The sequence below is a fragment of the Xiphophorus hellerii genome, chromosome 6 (assembly GCF_003331165.1).
Source record: "Xiphophorus hellerii strain 12219 chromosome 6, Xiphophorus_hellerii-4.1, whole genome shotgun sequence".
Classification (NCBI taxonomy): Eukaryota; Metazoa; Chordata; class Actinopteri; order Cyprinodontiformes; family Poeciliidae; genus Xiphophorus; species Xiphophorus hellerii.
The window spans coordinates 11530764-11547135 of NC_045677.1; the positions used below are offsets into that span (position 1 = coordinate 11530764).

Consider the following 16372-nt stretch of genomic DNA (forward strand, 5'->3'; position numbering starts at 1 on the left):
TCCCCATTCATATTTTGTTAAATGAGAATATCAAGCAATGCAATTTAAATCATTTATTAAAACACACAAAAAAGCATTTACAGCAAATTCCTGAGTGCAAAAATCAGCACACATTTAAAAATAATTTGAAGAATAAATAACACTTGATTAAAAACCCAGCGCTGCAAGATGGGTAATTACACACTTCCCAGTTAAATACATTTAATTTGTCTGAATCATGATGCTGGACTCAATCTGTGGTAGAGATCCAAATAAGCCCCCATGATGCATTTAAAAACAAGATGTGTGAAGTAGATCTATCCATTTCTATTAACACAAAAGACTGGTTTCCATTCCAAAAATGCTGGTGCTGCAGGTGATTTCACCTCTCAAGCTGGTTTTACAACAGAGACTCTGTTCTTACGGTTTTGCCACACCCGCCGACATCATTTACAGACGTGTCACTCAGCATCCTTGCTCTCTCCCCGCCTTCACCCTCCTTCAGCTTCTTTCCTTCTTTCCTTTGATCCTTCTCCTCTCTTCTCATTTCCTTCAGTTTCTTCTTGAGGACAGAGCGGTCATTTTGATTTGACACACCGAGAGCCTGTTGGAGGGCGTGTACCACAGATCAACATAAAATGTAACAAGGTGTGAGGCAATCAGACTCATTGCTGTAACCATCTAAAAACTCTTGTGCCTAACGTTGTGCAATCGATGCATTGGCTCTGATGGAAGACCTCGCAAATGGGACTTGGGAAGGAACCTGTTTTCAGGTATCACCAAGAATTCCTGCCTATTAACCCTTTATGACCCAAGTTTCAAACGTCCACCTGGATATTTTTGCTTATTTTAACTGTATGCAGTTCTTTAAATGTCCTATGAGTAAATATATTTGCCCATTTATCCATAACTTGGAACTTTCAATATCTAGCAAGTTAATTTTGCAATTTACCGTCTATTAAATGAGTGCACCTCAGATTAATTTAATAATATAATATTATTAAATATATTTAATAATATTGGCAGGAAACGCAACGTCTCCCCTTTCAGAAACCATTGGATTTTTTTCAGATAGCGCAAAGTGTGGCAGAATTACGGTACTGCAAATTTGGCTGGATCGTGGACGAAAGGTTAATGGGCAAGTCATATGTGGCTCCAACAATCTCACTTCTCAGTCTAAACTAACAGAGTTTCACAAATTTTGCAACAAAAAAACCCCCCCAAACAAACAAACAAACAAAAAAAACTAGAGGACATTACCCCCAATTTGGAACAAGAGGTAGTCCTACAGACAAATGTCCCACCTTTCAGATTTTTATTTGTTAAAAGCTTTGAAAATAATTATCTTTTTACCTCTCCTCCAAGGAACAATTTTATTAGATGACAAAATCCAGTAAAATACAACAAGCTTTATGGTTGTAATGTGCTGAATCTGAAGAGGTCCAAGCCACAGTGTGTAACGTGTAGATAAAGATATAATTCAACAGTACAGCAATTTCAGAGAACCAATTACTGACGCTAAAAGTCGTAGGCTTCAGGGTTTTTCTCACCTTAAGTTTCTGACTGTCCATATGGAGCAACTGTGTGCCATCCACCTCTCTGGCAGTGAACTCTTTGGTGTACCTATTCATGCTCATGCTGATGAGCCACAGACAGACCTGTTGGTTGTTCCACTCAGAGACAGGCTGGCACTGCCAGCGATTATTATTGTTGTTAGGAATTGGATAGTCGTCCAACGTCTGATGGGAGATCAGAGAAGTGAGAAAGAAAAAGGAAACTGTAACTAAAAGAAGCAGAGAACGTTTGGAGAAAAAAAAACTGTCTAGACTAATTGCTCCACAGGGAGAGAGGGAAGGAAAAAAAGGGACAGAAGGAAGAGGACACCTTACCTCAGAGGAGGAAAAGGTGCAAGTGTGAGAATGTCCAGAGAGGGAGTGATCAGAAACATGGCCCACCATGCTGGAGCTGTCCACCGGAGAGCCAATGCTCTAGAACCAGAAGAAAGACTCCCAGAGTACCTACATACTTAACATCTGCTGCATGCTTGCCAAGCATGGGTGCTTATTTTAGAGTGAAATGCTATTTCTAACAAGATGTGTAGAAACACAATTAGGCTGAAAAGCTGGGAGTGTCCAGAACCAGGGAACCATTATAACAACAGAACAAGGTCCTTACCTGATCTCTTCTGTCTGCGGTGGTAAGATGAGGCAAACTGCTGCTGGACACCGATCGCAGCCTTTGCCTGTTTTGCTCCCCCTCCTCCTTTTCTTTCCCTCTGTCCCCAAACCAGGGTAGGTGCAAGCAGGAGGGCACAGAGTTAAACAAGCCAGATGGGGAAACCTCTAGCGGCTCGTCGATTAGATCACCACATGATCCGCTGGAGACAGTAAAGTTGTTACAAGCCTCTGAAGTTACAAGAAAACAGGGTTTGCCTGTATCCTTTTGGCATAATTTACCTCAGATGGAAAAAAACCCCTCAGAATACAACTGTAATAAAGTGAATTGATACAAATACAAAAGGAATAACACTGAAGATTATGCACTGATTTCAGATTAACAGTAAATATCAGTAAGAACATGAGTACGAGAGTTACAGTATATGCATGAAGTATTTATTCTTCTTAAAAAAAAAAAAAAAGTATTAAAAGTCGCAAAGCCTGGTTCATACCTCAGAACCGGCCTACCTAAGAAATGACTCAACCCAATTACCATTTGTAAAATAAAGGCATCCAAGATTTAGTCATTTAGGGATCGGAAGAACATTTCCACACCTGCTGTTGGCTGATCTCCTGCTGCATTTTTCACTTCTCTTTTTGCTAAGCGACTTCCGAAGGCCACTGAAGAAAAAAAATTGCAGAGTTCAAGTACAGTAAAGACAACTCTAAATCCTATAGTTACATTTGCTCTAGAAGAGTTTAGAGCATGTGAAATCCTCAACCTCAAGTTTGGAAAGATACTTCTGGACTTTCTGGATGTTGAGGATTTGCGTGGCGAGGATGTGACAGAGTCGCGGATGTAGATGGATGGGGTTGAGAGGGGAGTGCTGGTCGGCTGCGGACTAAGTGCTGAGGAAGTGGAGGTACTGGACAGGTCACTTCTGTTGCTTTGGACTACTGTGGAAGTGGACAGAGACAGACTCTCCTGTGGTTTAACGATGACTTCCTCCTGCTACAACAGAAAACAGGCAGACCAGTTAAAATAAGCAAGTTTTTAAACAGATGCATATTTTTTTTAATTCTCTTACCTGTTTTTTGAAGCTCTCTCTGAGTTTGTCCCGCGACGGTGGGTTGCGTTTTGATTTCTGGGCTAGCTGAGCTCGCGCTATGTGAGCGCTGGAGTCAAGACGTCCAGTATTAGGAACTGGAAGATACCAATCTGAGAAAAACAGATTTCTTTTATTGTTTTTGGCACACAACATTTTACTTCGATCTTTTAAAACGCATAGCAATACTTGATACAGGTAGAAATTTTATCAAACCACTACAAATGAAACAAGAGTATCCCTATACGTGCATCAAGAATTAACATTTATCTTATTTTAATTTTAAAAAAAAACAGCATAAATGTGAATGCCATTGTCTGATGCATTTAAAGAATGTTTATCTAGTTCCTCTCGACATACAGACCTGTGACTGAAGGGTCCATGGTGTGGTTCCTTTTTTCTAGTTCAGGCTCTTTTCCTTCAAGCTGAGCTATCTGATAAATAACGAGAAACAATGAAAGAATCAGGAGCCATGAAGGAAATGAATCCACACAGACTTATAATATCTCCCCCTCACCTGGGTCTGTAGCCTTTCTACAGTTTCTCTGTGCTGCTTTTCTCTCTCCTCCATGTCATTAGTCATATCTGCAAGTTTTTTGTCCATCTCGTCCTCTCTGGGGGTAGAAATTAGACATTTTTGCTGCAACTTTTTAACTTGCTATATAGACAAAGTCATACGAGGTACATACAGTTGAAAAAAATAATAATACTGTATTTCGATCATACCTGCTCTGGTAATCTCTGACCAGTCTTTTGGCTTTGCCGTATTTGACCTCCAGGCTTTCTGTTTGGCCCTGGGTATCGGCCAGTCGCTGACTCACAACTCTGCACAGCGTTTGGGCCTCTTGCCAGTAGCTAACAATTAGAGCAAGTCTTATTACCATGTTCACAACCAACATCATCATTCTGCTGACTACAGCCATAACACTATATGAGGGGTACATCTTAATCCTTCCTTCGCAAGTCTCTTAAACTGATCCAAATATGTTTACTTTTCTGCCTTTTCCTCATTCTTTCTCTAATATCTCTTCAAATATGGGATATTTGTCATAAAATTTGAGTTAAAAGCATGGATACCTAGAACCACCAAGGGGATCATTTCAACCCACCGAATATCAATATAAAATGTTGCATGCTTAGCAGGTGCTGGACCAAAGGGTTTGTTGCTATGGCAACACCATAAGCCCAGAACACTTGAAGATAACGACAATTTTTTTGTCGATTCGGACAAAGAATTGTTCAAATACATGATGAAAAATTACCCCTGCTCCAAAACACCTCGATCAAAAGATTGATTCAGGTGTGTGTGAGAGGGGATGCATCTAAAAGTTGCAGTTCGGGGGCACTCAAGGACTGGATTTGCAGACTACGGATTAGAGGAAGTAGTTGAAACATGAACAAAGAATAAATTTGAAACATGAGCACAAGTGATATGGATTATGATGAATATGGGAGGAATCTAAAAAGAATGAGGTCAGTGATCAATATGAACCTGGCCGAGGATTAAGATACTGAAACCACTATTACTCCTGAAGGTGTAATAGTGGTAACCTTAGCAATAATAATGTCCTGTTACATTCTTATGTTAGAAATAAGTTCTCATTATGTGGCTATAGAAAACAAAAGTTATATATAAATATATATATATATGCCAAATTTATTTAAAGAACAGTTTCTGCAAGTGCACACCATATCACAATAGCTTAGTGTAAAAGGAAAAGAGCAATAAATCTTGATTTAAAAGAAGTTGGCACTACGCTATTGTCTTCATTTCTGTAATCATAGAAATGTTTCTTAGCAAATGTGTAACTATGATGCATTTAAAGAATGAAACAAAAAGTAAAAAAGGGAGATTAAGATTTAAGTTGTAATTATTTTTTGGCCTGAGCTTAAAACAGAAGTGTAGCATAATCAGACATTACTTTGTTCCTGGTGCTCCAAAGCAACATTTAAAAACAAGATTTTCACTGTATTAAAAAAAAAAGAACAAAAATATTTTGCTCAACTAGACTGTACTATGAAAAAAATAAACTGCCTCTTTCAGGCTTTTATGGACACACGTTCAAAATGAGGCCCTCTGGTGGTTCTACGGGGGATTGGCCCTGTTGGCAGTTCCAGTGTTAAGCCTGAAGTCCACTCCCAGCCAAACACACTTATGACAAACCATCAGCGTACTTCTCTAGTTTCTCTGCTTTCTCCTCTCCAGCCTGTGCTCTTTGTTCCAACTCGGCTCTCAGGCTCTGCCAACGGGCTCGCTGCTCCTCCCATGCCTTTAACTGGCATAAAAGCAGAAAAAATAAAGAGACTTTAGAAAGGAAGCTTACAGTATATTATTGCAACAGAGACAATTCCTTTAGGAGAATATATGAACTCCAAACTGTTTCAGCACAAATAAAACAAAAGTATTCATATAAAACAAGATGGATAAAAGCAAGATGATTTTTTTCTTCTTTTTTTTGAAGGGCTTTGAAAACCCCAGTCATATCCACAGTGGTGATTACATCAAGGCACAGGCTGGAGAGTGGGACTGACGTGGCTCAGAGTTGGAATAACTGGCCTAATAACTGGGCATGAGCCATCTCATACCCAGTTAAATGGGTCAGGCTGTTTCCAAATCTGGACACAAAGGTAGCGTCTTACAACGAGTACTGTTATAGGTCTGTGTGCGAGATTCAAATCTCACCTACCTTCTCTTTAGCTCGGTGCAGCTGAGCTGTTCTGCTTCTCAGTTTGGACTGAAGCTGTTAAAAAAATGCCCATGAATCAGTTTGGACATAGTCATGCAAGCTGCTGCTGCGATTACAGCTTGTTATATTTTTAAAATATGGCACAAGTACCACCACAAGTAGGACTGTTGGAATGCTTTAAGTAGTCCTTAGAACTGCTTTTGGTTATTTTCGAGGTAAACATAAACAAAGTAATAAGAATGAAGAGTCAAAAGACCAATTCGTTAAGCAGATCAGTCTTTGTTTCACCAGAAACATATCAGAAGTGTGGTGGAGTGGGTTCAACTAAAAACAGACAAAGGTGATTTAGTTCTAATGGCTCTGAAGTTAGAAATCTGATCTGAGAATGATATAAACAGAATTAGATATAATCTCGATTCACATCTGAAAATCAATGTGAAATGCAATTTGCTAATTTGTACTTTCAAATACTACAACAGATTTAGGTTGTATCATACTGTGCATGTGGTTTATATGCCAGGCTGATTAAGCAATAATTATTATATGCTTCATTTTATTATTATTTTTTTTAACTGGTTCCATTACCAAGTTTTATGTGCTCATTTAGGATTTTGGAGTCATATTTCTTGAAACACCACAAGCTAAAAAGATATAAAACAAATTGAATAGTTCAATCAACTCTGAAAAACAATGGGTTATTTAAAAAAATCTTCTGCCTTTGTGTCCCAATACTAACCATACAAGTTCTCATGTAAAGTTGTTTTAAAATTTCTTTCACTAAATTGGTTCGTGAAAAACTTAATATTTCACATGGGAGTCCATTTGGAAAATGGAGGGAGCAATTTTGATTTACTTTATCTAATCAGGATTAGATAAAGTAAATCTTACCTGATCAAGGAGTTGTACCTGCTGGTATTTGAGACAGAGCTGGTAGTTGTCCAGACTGGACAAAACAGACGCATCTTCCTCTTCATCCTCATCCTCCTCCACTTCTTCCTCCTCAAAGATCGAGTCTCTCTCTGACACACTGCCATCATTGTCCTCATCTACACTGCTTCGGCGTTCTCTCTTCAAATGCAGGAAAAACAAAAAAACAGTATAATGAAATATTTTCTTTTTTCTTAAAGAGAAAAAAAATCACCCTAAAGAAACCTGTTTTGTTTTGTCCATTTCCAGACTCTCGTTGATTAGTCTTGCCACCTCACTCTCCACCCCTTCCTTCTCTCGGCCAATCAAAAACCTGCACAGAAAAAAACAAATCTGTCACACCTGCAAACAATTACTCCTTACTCTGAGACACCTTTTACACTGCATCATTGGACTGCCTCCTGCACCTCAAATGTGGAACACAGGTGTTAATGACAGCAATGATTGGATGCTAAACAATTAGAATAACCCAACATACATAACAGACTCCAGATACTTGGCCTGTCATGGATTAGAGAGCATGTGTTGCAATGAGTTCCTTTAAACTCTATAAAGTCAATTATGTGTTGAGAATACAGCACAAAAGCTGTGAAAATAGGATCATGCCACACACGAATGATTCCCAGCAGGCAACAGCAGCTGAATGGGGTCAACACAACAATTTTCCTCTCTATGTCTTTATGTGTCCAATTTTACGGTTGCCATTTTCACCGTTGTCCTGGTTAAAGCACACAAGCTGCCATTTCATTCAGACCCTAGAAAAGCTGGATTTGACCCTTCAGCTGCTTATTTTAGTTTACATATGATCTATAGGAGTTTTTTTTTTCAATCTTTAGGATGGCCACATGGCTTTGGAGCTGCACAGCAACTAACAGGAAGGACGTAAAGCAACAAGAACAAATAGGGACTTGACTTGCACAACAGGCCATAGCGTCTCTGGTGTGCTGCTATGAGAGATGTCAGTAACATGTCCTCAAAAGCTTGTTCATTCACACTTAACTTTTATCCAAATGCTGTTAGAGCTGTTCTATGTTTTCCCACTTCCACATAATTTGAGTATGGTGGTTATCAAAAATTTTTTATAGCCCCTTCCAGACAGATGTCAGCAACCTTCTTTAGAGCTTTAAGCCTAAGTCATGTTGCTAGACAAGTTCGGTTTTTCCTTATTTATTGATTCAACTGTCACAACATAGTGACAGTTTACATATATATATATATATAATATGTTTATAAAAATTGCATACTGCAGCTTTAATAAGTCCTTGTTTGCAAACTGACTTTGTATTTATACAATTTCTATGACATTACAATGTGACGGTCTGAAACGTGTCGCAAACAAGGAAAACAGAACTTCTCCAAGAGAAAAATTTACTCAGTTTCTATTTAAAAAGTAATAAGATACATTTGATTGGAAGGGTTTGTTCAAATTTCCAGACTATCAAGACATACAGGATCTAATGTGTAAACTCACTGTAGGTATTAAGGGTTCTATTTTTACATCCTTTGTTCCTGTCAGTGCATTTCTACATCTACTAATGAAAAAAAAACATCAGGAAAGGAAGGGGGATGGAAAGTTATATTTATCTCACTTCATCTAAAAATAATCTCTTACAATAGGCCTTAAGAAGTCTTAAAAGTCTATAGTGATTAATGTTTCAGACTTTTTTTGTTTTATACTGGGTCATCGACATTGAGGTCAAACTTGCACTGTGTTGACAAGCTTCCAAATATGTGCAACTTTTAAATAAAAAGCAAACATTTGACTGTCTGAAGAAAATCAAGTTTGCTTCATTTTTAAAATTACTTACTTGACCAGGCCTGATGTGTTTTTAAGGACTGTAGCGGCGAACAGCTGGGAAACTCCAACCAGACTTACGCCGTCCACTTCCACGATCTGATCGTTCACCTGAATCCTAACAAGCACAGGGGGTTGGGGGGGAAATATTGTTTTTGATTTTCATAACCTTCCAAATTAATTATGTGCAATTTTACCTTCCATCCTTGTGGGTTGCTCCTCCTTCTGTGATTGTTTTAACAAAGATTCCCAGTTTCTCCAGCCCCTGGTCAGCCCCTACACCCATTCCGATGATACTAATGCCCAGTCCGTCCACTCCTGGAGGTGACGGGAGCAAGAAAACCATTACGACCTGGCATTTTCAACTTTTCTGGCCTAGGTGCTTTTACCATGGACATCAGGCAAAAAGTAGGCACAAACCTTTTTCTATGTCCACTGGAAAAACATCCATCCTCTCCACTCTCTTTTCCAGCTCAAACTCAGCCGAAGCGGACACTGGATCGATGTCCTCATTGTGTCTGTCGTAATCTGCGTTGGAATATGTGCTGTACACCTGAAAATTACAATAAATGTCCAATTCAAAAACCCTATGGAGACCTCAGCTGAGATAAACACTGATGGAAGAAAAAAAAAAGGAATTGACTTTCTGAAATAGCTGTTTTATACGCTCATATTTAATAAATGAGCCAACTGTAAAAAGAACCATCTGCAGTTACTGACACCAGAAGACACTGTTTATGCCTGGAAAATCTGTCAATGACAGTGTGTGAGGCGAGAGACTTGGGAAGTGTTACAGAGAGCATATGGTACGCGCATAATTATAGGATTGCTAAAGATCTCAGATGTCCTGACGCAATACGGGACGCTACGTTACTACAGTGTCTTCTGCCACAATCATTCTTAATCGAGATTTGATGTGTAAAGAGCCTTAAAATAAATTAGTCTTTTACTGTAGTAGCATAACCCACACTGAGATTCTGCCTTTAATTTGAATGTATTTATTCAATGAACAAGAAATTGCAATTGTTATAATTGTTGGTACCCTTAACAATTGCTTTGAAATACATGTTACTGAAGCAATTAATTCTGATTTATGCTTTACTTTCACAAACTTTTCATCGGTGAGTAATAACTTTCTGATTCCCCATGGTAAAAATATGACATGACACTGAAGCACAGTACCTGCCACTAGACTGCATAACCACAGATGTTCACTTATCTGCCACCACGGAGCAGGATGGTACATTACATAATGTGTGTAGCAGCCTCCATGAGCTTCATCAAGTTACTGGTGCAGACAGGAGGTTAGACCCAAATTTAAAAGTGATGTCCAACCAATAACTGAATCAAAGCAGTTCTTTGTGATCGCAGTAGTGCACACAATAATACTGCGATGATGAGTGTGGATGGGTATACTGTACAGCTCTATCTGGAGATGTGACAAGGCGAGAAGTGAACAGGGTGGTGGAGGACGTGAAATAAAATATCCAAGGTTTAGTTTTAGAGTCCTGCAGCAAAGGGTATATTGAGGTAAACATATCTCTATAGCAACCATAAGACACTATTACCATGCCAACTAGCTGTTTAGAAGTGAGACCTGGGGGAAAATAATTTCTATCCTATTAGAATTGCAAACATGTTGATTTTGGTTAGCTTCACTGAGACTTTAATTGTATATTTTGCCCAGATGAGAATAAAACTAAGCAGGAAATACACTAGCAAGTTTGGTGTAAACACACACAATAGATATGTAGTAAAACATATTTCCCCACTGCTAAGTAGGGGTGGAGGATCCTTCAAAGGGACTGGGGAACCTTGTCTCAGTTTTGGACTGAGACGGTCTTCTTCCATGTCCATCTCAGTCCCAAAGCCCAAATCTTACAGAAAACCAGAGGACAATCTAAAGACTACAAAAATCTGTAGTTTCTCTGTAGCCACCAACCTTGTGGAATATTATAAGGCTATTATACATTATATTATTTAAAAAGCTCTAAAATTAAAGGCTGGATTTTACAGTCTTTGAGGATTCGATTTCAGGCCTTTTACATGTTTTTATCAGTGGTGGCAACAGATTTCTGTCAGTACGCAGGAGTTTTAGTGCATTTATGTAAAAGCAGCTCTGAGCATGATGCTGACAGACTGAGGCATGTAGGCTCCTGCCTGTTCTCCTCCCCTAATAGATAAAAAAGCATAGCTTTGGGCTACGACCTCTCCTGCATGGATTCTAACAGCTGAAGGAGCTGCCAGTTACAAACATGTAAATGAAACAATTTCCATCTCAGATAAAAAGCTAATTAAACTTAAATAGTTGAAATTGGCGTAATATTTTCCACTATAGCATTACCTTGATTGGTGCTGTGGAGAACCTAACCTTCCTCTTAGCAGCCTCTGGTGAATCCTCATTCTGACAGTCCAGTTCAGGCACACCGGGAATCTCCTCATATTCTGCTGCAAGCTGGTTTGCCCCCTTCATACAGCTTTCCTGTTCTTCTTGTAATAATGCTGAGAGCTCTGGATGGGACTGAGAGTCCTTATCGTACCAAAAAGCTCTGTTCTCAATCCCACAGACTTCTGCAGCTTCCGTTTGGTCATCTTTGCCTCCTTCTCCATCTCTACATGAAACATGCATCATCTTCTCAGTGACAATATTCTCTGATGTTGTGCCTTCTTTGATTTCCGTTCTTTGACTGTGTCTAAAGTCTTCTTCTCCACCTTCCACCTTTCCCCCTCCTTCCTTGTCAGAAAACATCTCTTGGATCAAAACCTCTAATCCAGCAGCACTTTCTCTAAATCCACCATCAGTGGTTTTCTCCTCGTCTTCACTTTCTTCTGTTTGATTCTCCTTAGTTTGTGCAGTGAAGTGTCTGTGCTGCTCCTCCTCCCTTCCGCCCTCCCATTGTTTGTTCACCTGCTGATACATGTCTTCTCTCCGTTCCCCTCCATTCCCAGTTGTTTTCCACTGCACGTCTTTTGATAACTCTGTGTGTTGTTCTGAGGAAGTGATTAGATTATCTCTTCCTTCAGTGAATGTATGAAGACTTTCAGGTGTTTCCACAAAGCCATCCTCCTCAAAGACGTCACCTACCGAGGCTTTCTGATCTTCCTCATCAGCTTTGTTCAGATGCATTTCGATCTCACCTTTTGTACAGCATTTGTCCTTCTGCACTCTCTCTTCTTCATTCTCGTCACTTTCTGAAGAATCATTCTTTACGTTGACGAGTTCTGCCCTCAGGGTCTCCTCAGGTGCCAAGTCGACTCCCGTCTCTTCCTTTGATTGTGATGTTGCAACCTCACCAGGCCCGTTCAGTACTGAAGATTCATAATGCCTCATCAGTGACTCGGCTTGAGGGGCCTTTATGTTTATATTGTGGTTTATAGATAAGTCTTTATCCGACACTTCCTTTTCTTTGATTTTCTCACTTGCCTCTTGCAGCTTTTCTACTTCTCCTTTTAAAACGGCAGCCCCCTTGCTTCGTCTTATGATCTCAGGTTTTAAAACCTGTCCTCCTCCTCCTCCTACTCTGCCAACCTCCAACATCTTACTCTCAAACAGCCTCCGGGTCACCGAAAACTTCTGAGCCAGAGCAACTCTGTCAATATCCACTTTTTTCTCTGATCTGGATGGTTTATCTTGCAGTAGTTTTTCTGTGGACGAAATACTAGCTAGACTGCTCAAAAAAGAGGGGGAGAAGCTCATGACTGAATGCCTGGATTCAGGGAAAGGAGAAGTGTTGAGTTGAAGGCTGGGATGCGACGCAGAAAGGAGAGGAATGGAGCCAGAACCCAAGACTGGAGCACCGTCTTGTCTTGACTGCTGGCTGTCCATCTGAAGAAAAATGTTTTCTCTTATCTTGGTACCCCTGGTGCCTTGGATCCGACCTCGGCTCCCCGTGACGCTGCAGGTGGACAGGTCGTCACAGGACACTGCAGAACCCTGGCAGGCAGCAGCAGCTTGGGGCCCTCCTTGTAGACTAATTCCAGTGTCAAATGTGCATTTGATAGCATGAAAGTCAGACTTGTATGTTATCCGGTGAGGGGAGGCACTTCGGCCTCTGCTGTCTGTCCGCATCATCTGCAATTAGTCTATGTGAGGTTAAAGAAAATTGTTTAAAAAAATGCTGTAAATGGGACAGCTCACTGAAAAGAGGGGCACCACACAAAAAATAGTTGCTGCAGTGGCTGCAATGAGGCAAAAAAAAAAAAAAAAATCTGTATGATTCAATTATTTTCAATATTTGTGGGGCATTTGTCAAGCAGGCTGTTTCTCCAATTCACAAAGACATATTTATACCTGAAAGAGAGAAAGAAAAAAGAACAATCAAATAAGAGCTTGTTGTCTCGACTGAAAGAATTAATTTGTTGAAAAAGCTCCCAAATTTGTACCGACTGTTCAACCGGAATCTAAATGTTTAGATCATCAATGCAGGCGAGGAAAAAACTCACAGTTCTGTTGCAAACAACGGAAGCAACCAGGCAACTTAATCGCTGCTAAAATTAAACTTTAAAGCTTTCAGGATTACTTAAACTCTCTGCGCAGGTGGAAGATTTCCAATAGTCAGAACTGTGAAGAAAACCAAACCGTGCCTCGCTGCCGCGCACTGCTTGACACAGGTATCGCAATTACTTCATTCCGCGGCCCGTATTCATAATTGTTATGTGCACTCTAACGCGCTGTCGGTAAAAATGCCCGATTGAGGACATTTAAAGAAGACAACGTCGTGAGTCAATAGCGATACAAACAAAAATGTAATTGATCTGCCAAAAAAAAAATTTAAAAAAATGCCACAGACATAATTAGAAGTTTGCAATTTCTGGACAATAAAACCATACATTTGTAGCTTTTGTTTGAATTCTAAATGTTAATATTTTATTATATATAATTGAATACATAAATTGGCAAAGGGGCAGCTTCTGAAAGTTTTAGAAAGTGATAGGATGAGAACCACCCATAAATTTGGGATGAGTCATTACCAAAGCCCCATCCCTGACAATTTTGCTAAATTGTTAGCAAGGCTGCTATAGTGGAACCGTAAATTTTTAGCTCCAGTAACAAACAAACAAACAAACAAACCTTGTATGGATGTCTACGCTGTCTCTAGCTGAGGTTTCACATCCAATCTTGAAAAAACAGAATGAATATATTAAATTAAAAATAATAAAAAATGCCCTCTATCAAAAATGCTTTTATGAGTCTTAACGTTAAAAATTCAAAACTAACGTGAGTGCGCAAATTTACGACAGTCTGTGAACGCAACCTCCTTCGACTAAAGTGCGCGCGCAGCTTAAAGGTCATCAGAGAAGTAAATAAAAAAGAAGATTGAGGTAATTTCTTACTTTTCTCCGAACAGCTCCGTCCTAACATTGCAGGCTTGTTTGTTTTCAGTCAGTCGGGGGTGACGGCTCCCTCTCTGGGATAAATAAACAGATGGCGACTCATGTCTCTAAATGCTGTAAATGGATTATCCCCTGGTAATCCTGTGTAAACTACTCCACTAACTGCGAACCACCAGGGCTGAGTGGGTACCAACACTGAGGTAAATTAGTAGATTGCACAGCCACTAACAGCAGATACACCCTGCAATATAAGTGCATTCATGACAATAAGTATCATCATTGTGATGACTACCATTTGCTGTGCTTAATATTTCACGCGCACGTGAAGGCAGTGCAGGTTTTTGTTCAAAGTGCATATGCAATGATGTTGTCAGTCTTGGCAGCATATGCAGAGCGTCCTAGATTTATGCTAAGCATGCAGGTCATTGATAAATCCACTTACCTTTGTCTGTTTAACTGCAACAGAGTATTTCCAGGTTTAGAGGCAAGCCATTTGCAAATATCAACTTGTGTGGATCCCGCCTGCTCTGCATGAGCAAGGATGCAACACCATCTGACTTGTGTTCCTGCCTACCTGTGCCTGTGAGATGGCAGTGGAGGCAAAGTCTGTCTGTGAAGTGGCACTGTGTTTGTGACGGAACCGACTGGACTGGACTCCACTGGACGGGGCCGATCCACGCAGAGAAACGAGTGGTTCCGCTTGCTGTGACCTGGATCTGACTGAAGACCGTTCTCCCATGTGGCGCCGGGACCTACTTGTTATAAATACAGGCCAATCAGAAAAGACTTCATCTGAATGAGGCTAACTTTTAGAGAGGGAAGGTAGGGGAGGGGATAGTGAATTAAAGCAAAAAAATGGAAATTGGAGGGAATGACGTCATGGTGAGAGGAAAAGCAAATATAGAGAGGTGGATGCTGTGACTGAGGCATGGCAGAGGAAATCAAGAATGAAGGCAGAGAATGTTGGCCTGGATAATGAAGGTGAGGAGTGAACTAAAGAATGGATGATTAAAAGGAAGAGTAGAAATTGCGAGATCCTTGCGTTTGTTGGGATGATGCTTGATTTTTTACATTTGTTTTACATTTCATCACATCCCAACCACAAGCTTGAAAGTATTTCATTAAGATGTTACAGGGAATACCAACACAAAGACATTATGTAATAGTAAAATGAAAGAAGAGACGATATGTGATTTTCAAAACAGTTTACAGGCAAAAATCTGAAAAATTGTGTGCATTTGTATCTGTGGCCTCTGACTTAATGCTTCATCTGCACCTTTTACTTCAATTACACCAAATAATCCTGAAGCACGATGCTCACATCACCATATATTTCATTGTGAGAAATAATGCGTTCATGGTATTAAGTTAGTTTTCCTTCATCAATAGTTTACTTATGTATTTTGTTCAGTGTTGATTTTATGTGACAATGGGACCTTTGTTTAAATGCAAATTGGTTTCCTTCTGGGTTTTTTTTTTTGACAATGACTTTTTCTTCTCTAACAAGCCTCTTAGACTTTTACAGAATGGCCGTTTTCATACTGAGGTTGTCATGGGTGGACTGTGCTAACTGTTCGAACCAGTGTAGTTGTACTGTATATACAGAGTTTAAAGACTCAGATTTGTCATTCAGAAACATGTTTTCCTTCCACTGCCTGGAGATTATGTTGAAATCTAGCTGTTACTGGCTGTGATGAGTAGCATTAAGCTAATAATGTTGAAATGCTTCACACCCTGCAGTCGTGCATTTCTGCTGTTGAACCAGCAGGGAGCGCTCTTAACATTAAAGCCTATGCATCAACAGTCCTGATGTCTTTTTAACTAGTAATTTCTGGATACTAGTTGACACAGTGTTGCTTCCATCTACCGCGACCCATAAAGTTGGAAAAATTATGTTCTTGTGCACATTTATCTTTTTTTTTATTGCTGTTTAGTTTAGACAGTGATGTGTTTGAAAGAGTTTGATCATCTATTATACAGATAGATTTTTTTTAAAGGGACACCATTCTGTGCATTTATTAAAACTGCGTAATACTGATACACTGATGTGGATCTAAAACAAAGTATGTGCTTTTCGTTTCATAGTTCTGAGCGTCCAGATTGTGACTTAGGCAGCATTTTTAAATGCCCTCTATGTCAGGTCAGCCATATTTAGAGTTTCCCTCATTTGCAAGGGGGAATTACATTCACTCTCCACTTGTTTTCTCTAACTGAGCCTCAGCTGGGTTGAACACTCAAGATGGCAATTTTAATGAGCAACACACACTCTTCTGCTGCTCTACAGTGAAACAGTTTACCGAATACGCTGTGCTTGAATCAGGGTTTAAGTGGCAGCTGTGTTACTTACAGTGTTGATCCAGATATTAAGTTATTCATGCAATGGCGTAG

At 39.8% G+C, this 16372-nt stretch overlaps 1 protein-coding gene across 4 annotated transcripts; it reads right to left on the reverse strand.

Moving 5' to 3' along the window:
- Window positions 1–38: 38 nt before the first annotated feature.
- On the reverse strand, window positions 39–14688 carry LOC116721838 (neurabin-1-like). Of its 4 annotated transcripts, XM_032565828.1 has the most exons (21): window positions 14427–14688; window positions 13985–14058; window positions 13722–13768; window positions 10995–12941; window positions 9071–9203; window positions 8848–8968; window positions 8664–8768; window positions 7081–7168; window positions 6835–6996; window positions 5929–5982; window positions 5417–5517; window positions 3968–4096; window positions 3759–3855; window positions 3606–3675; window positions 3224–3354; window positions 2918–3147; window positions 2751–2816; window positions 2155–2356; window positions 1869–1967; window positions 1530–1718; window positions 39–583 (listed from the first exon to the last, which is right to left on the reverse strand). In XM_032565828.1, the coding sequence occupies exons 4-21, from the start codon at window positions 12720–12722 to the stop codon at window positions 380–382; spliced, it is 3909 nt and encodes a 1302-aa protein (XP_032421719.1). In that variant the 5' UTR covers window positions 12723–12941; window positions 13722–13768; window positions 13985–14058; window positions 14427–14688; the 3' UTR covers window positions 39–379. The 4 variants fall into 4 exon arrangements, with proteins under 4 accessions (XP_032421719.1, XP_032421723.1, XP_032421721.1 ...); XM_032565832.1 differs by lacking the exon at window positions 1869–1967 and having other exon boundaries at window positions 14427–14687; XM_032565830.1 differs by lacking the exon at window positions 14427–14688 and having other exon boundaries at window positions 13985–14135.
- Between the last annotated feature and the right edge of the window lie 1684 nt (window positions 14689–16372).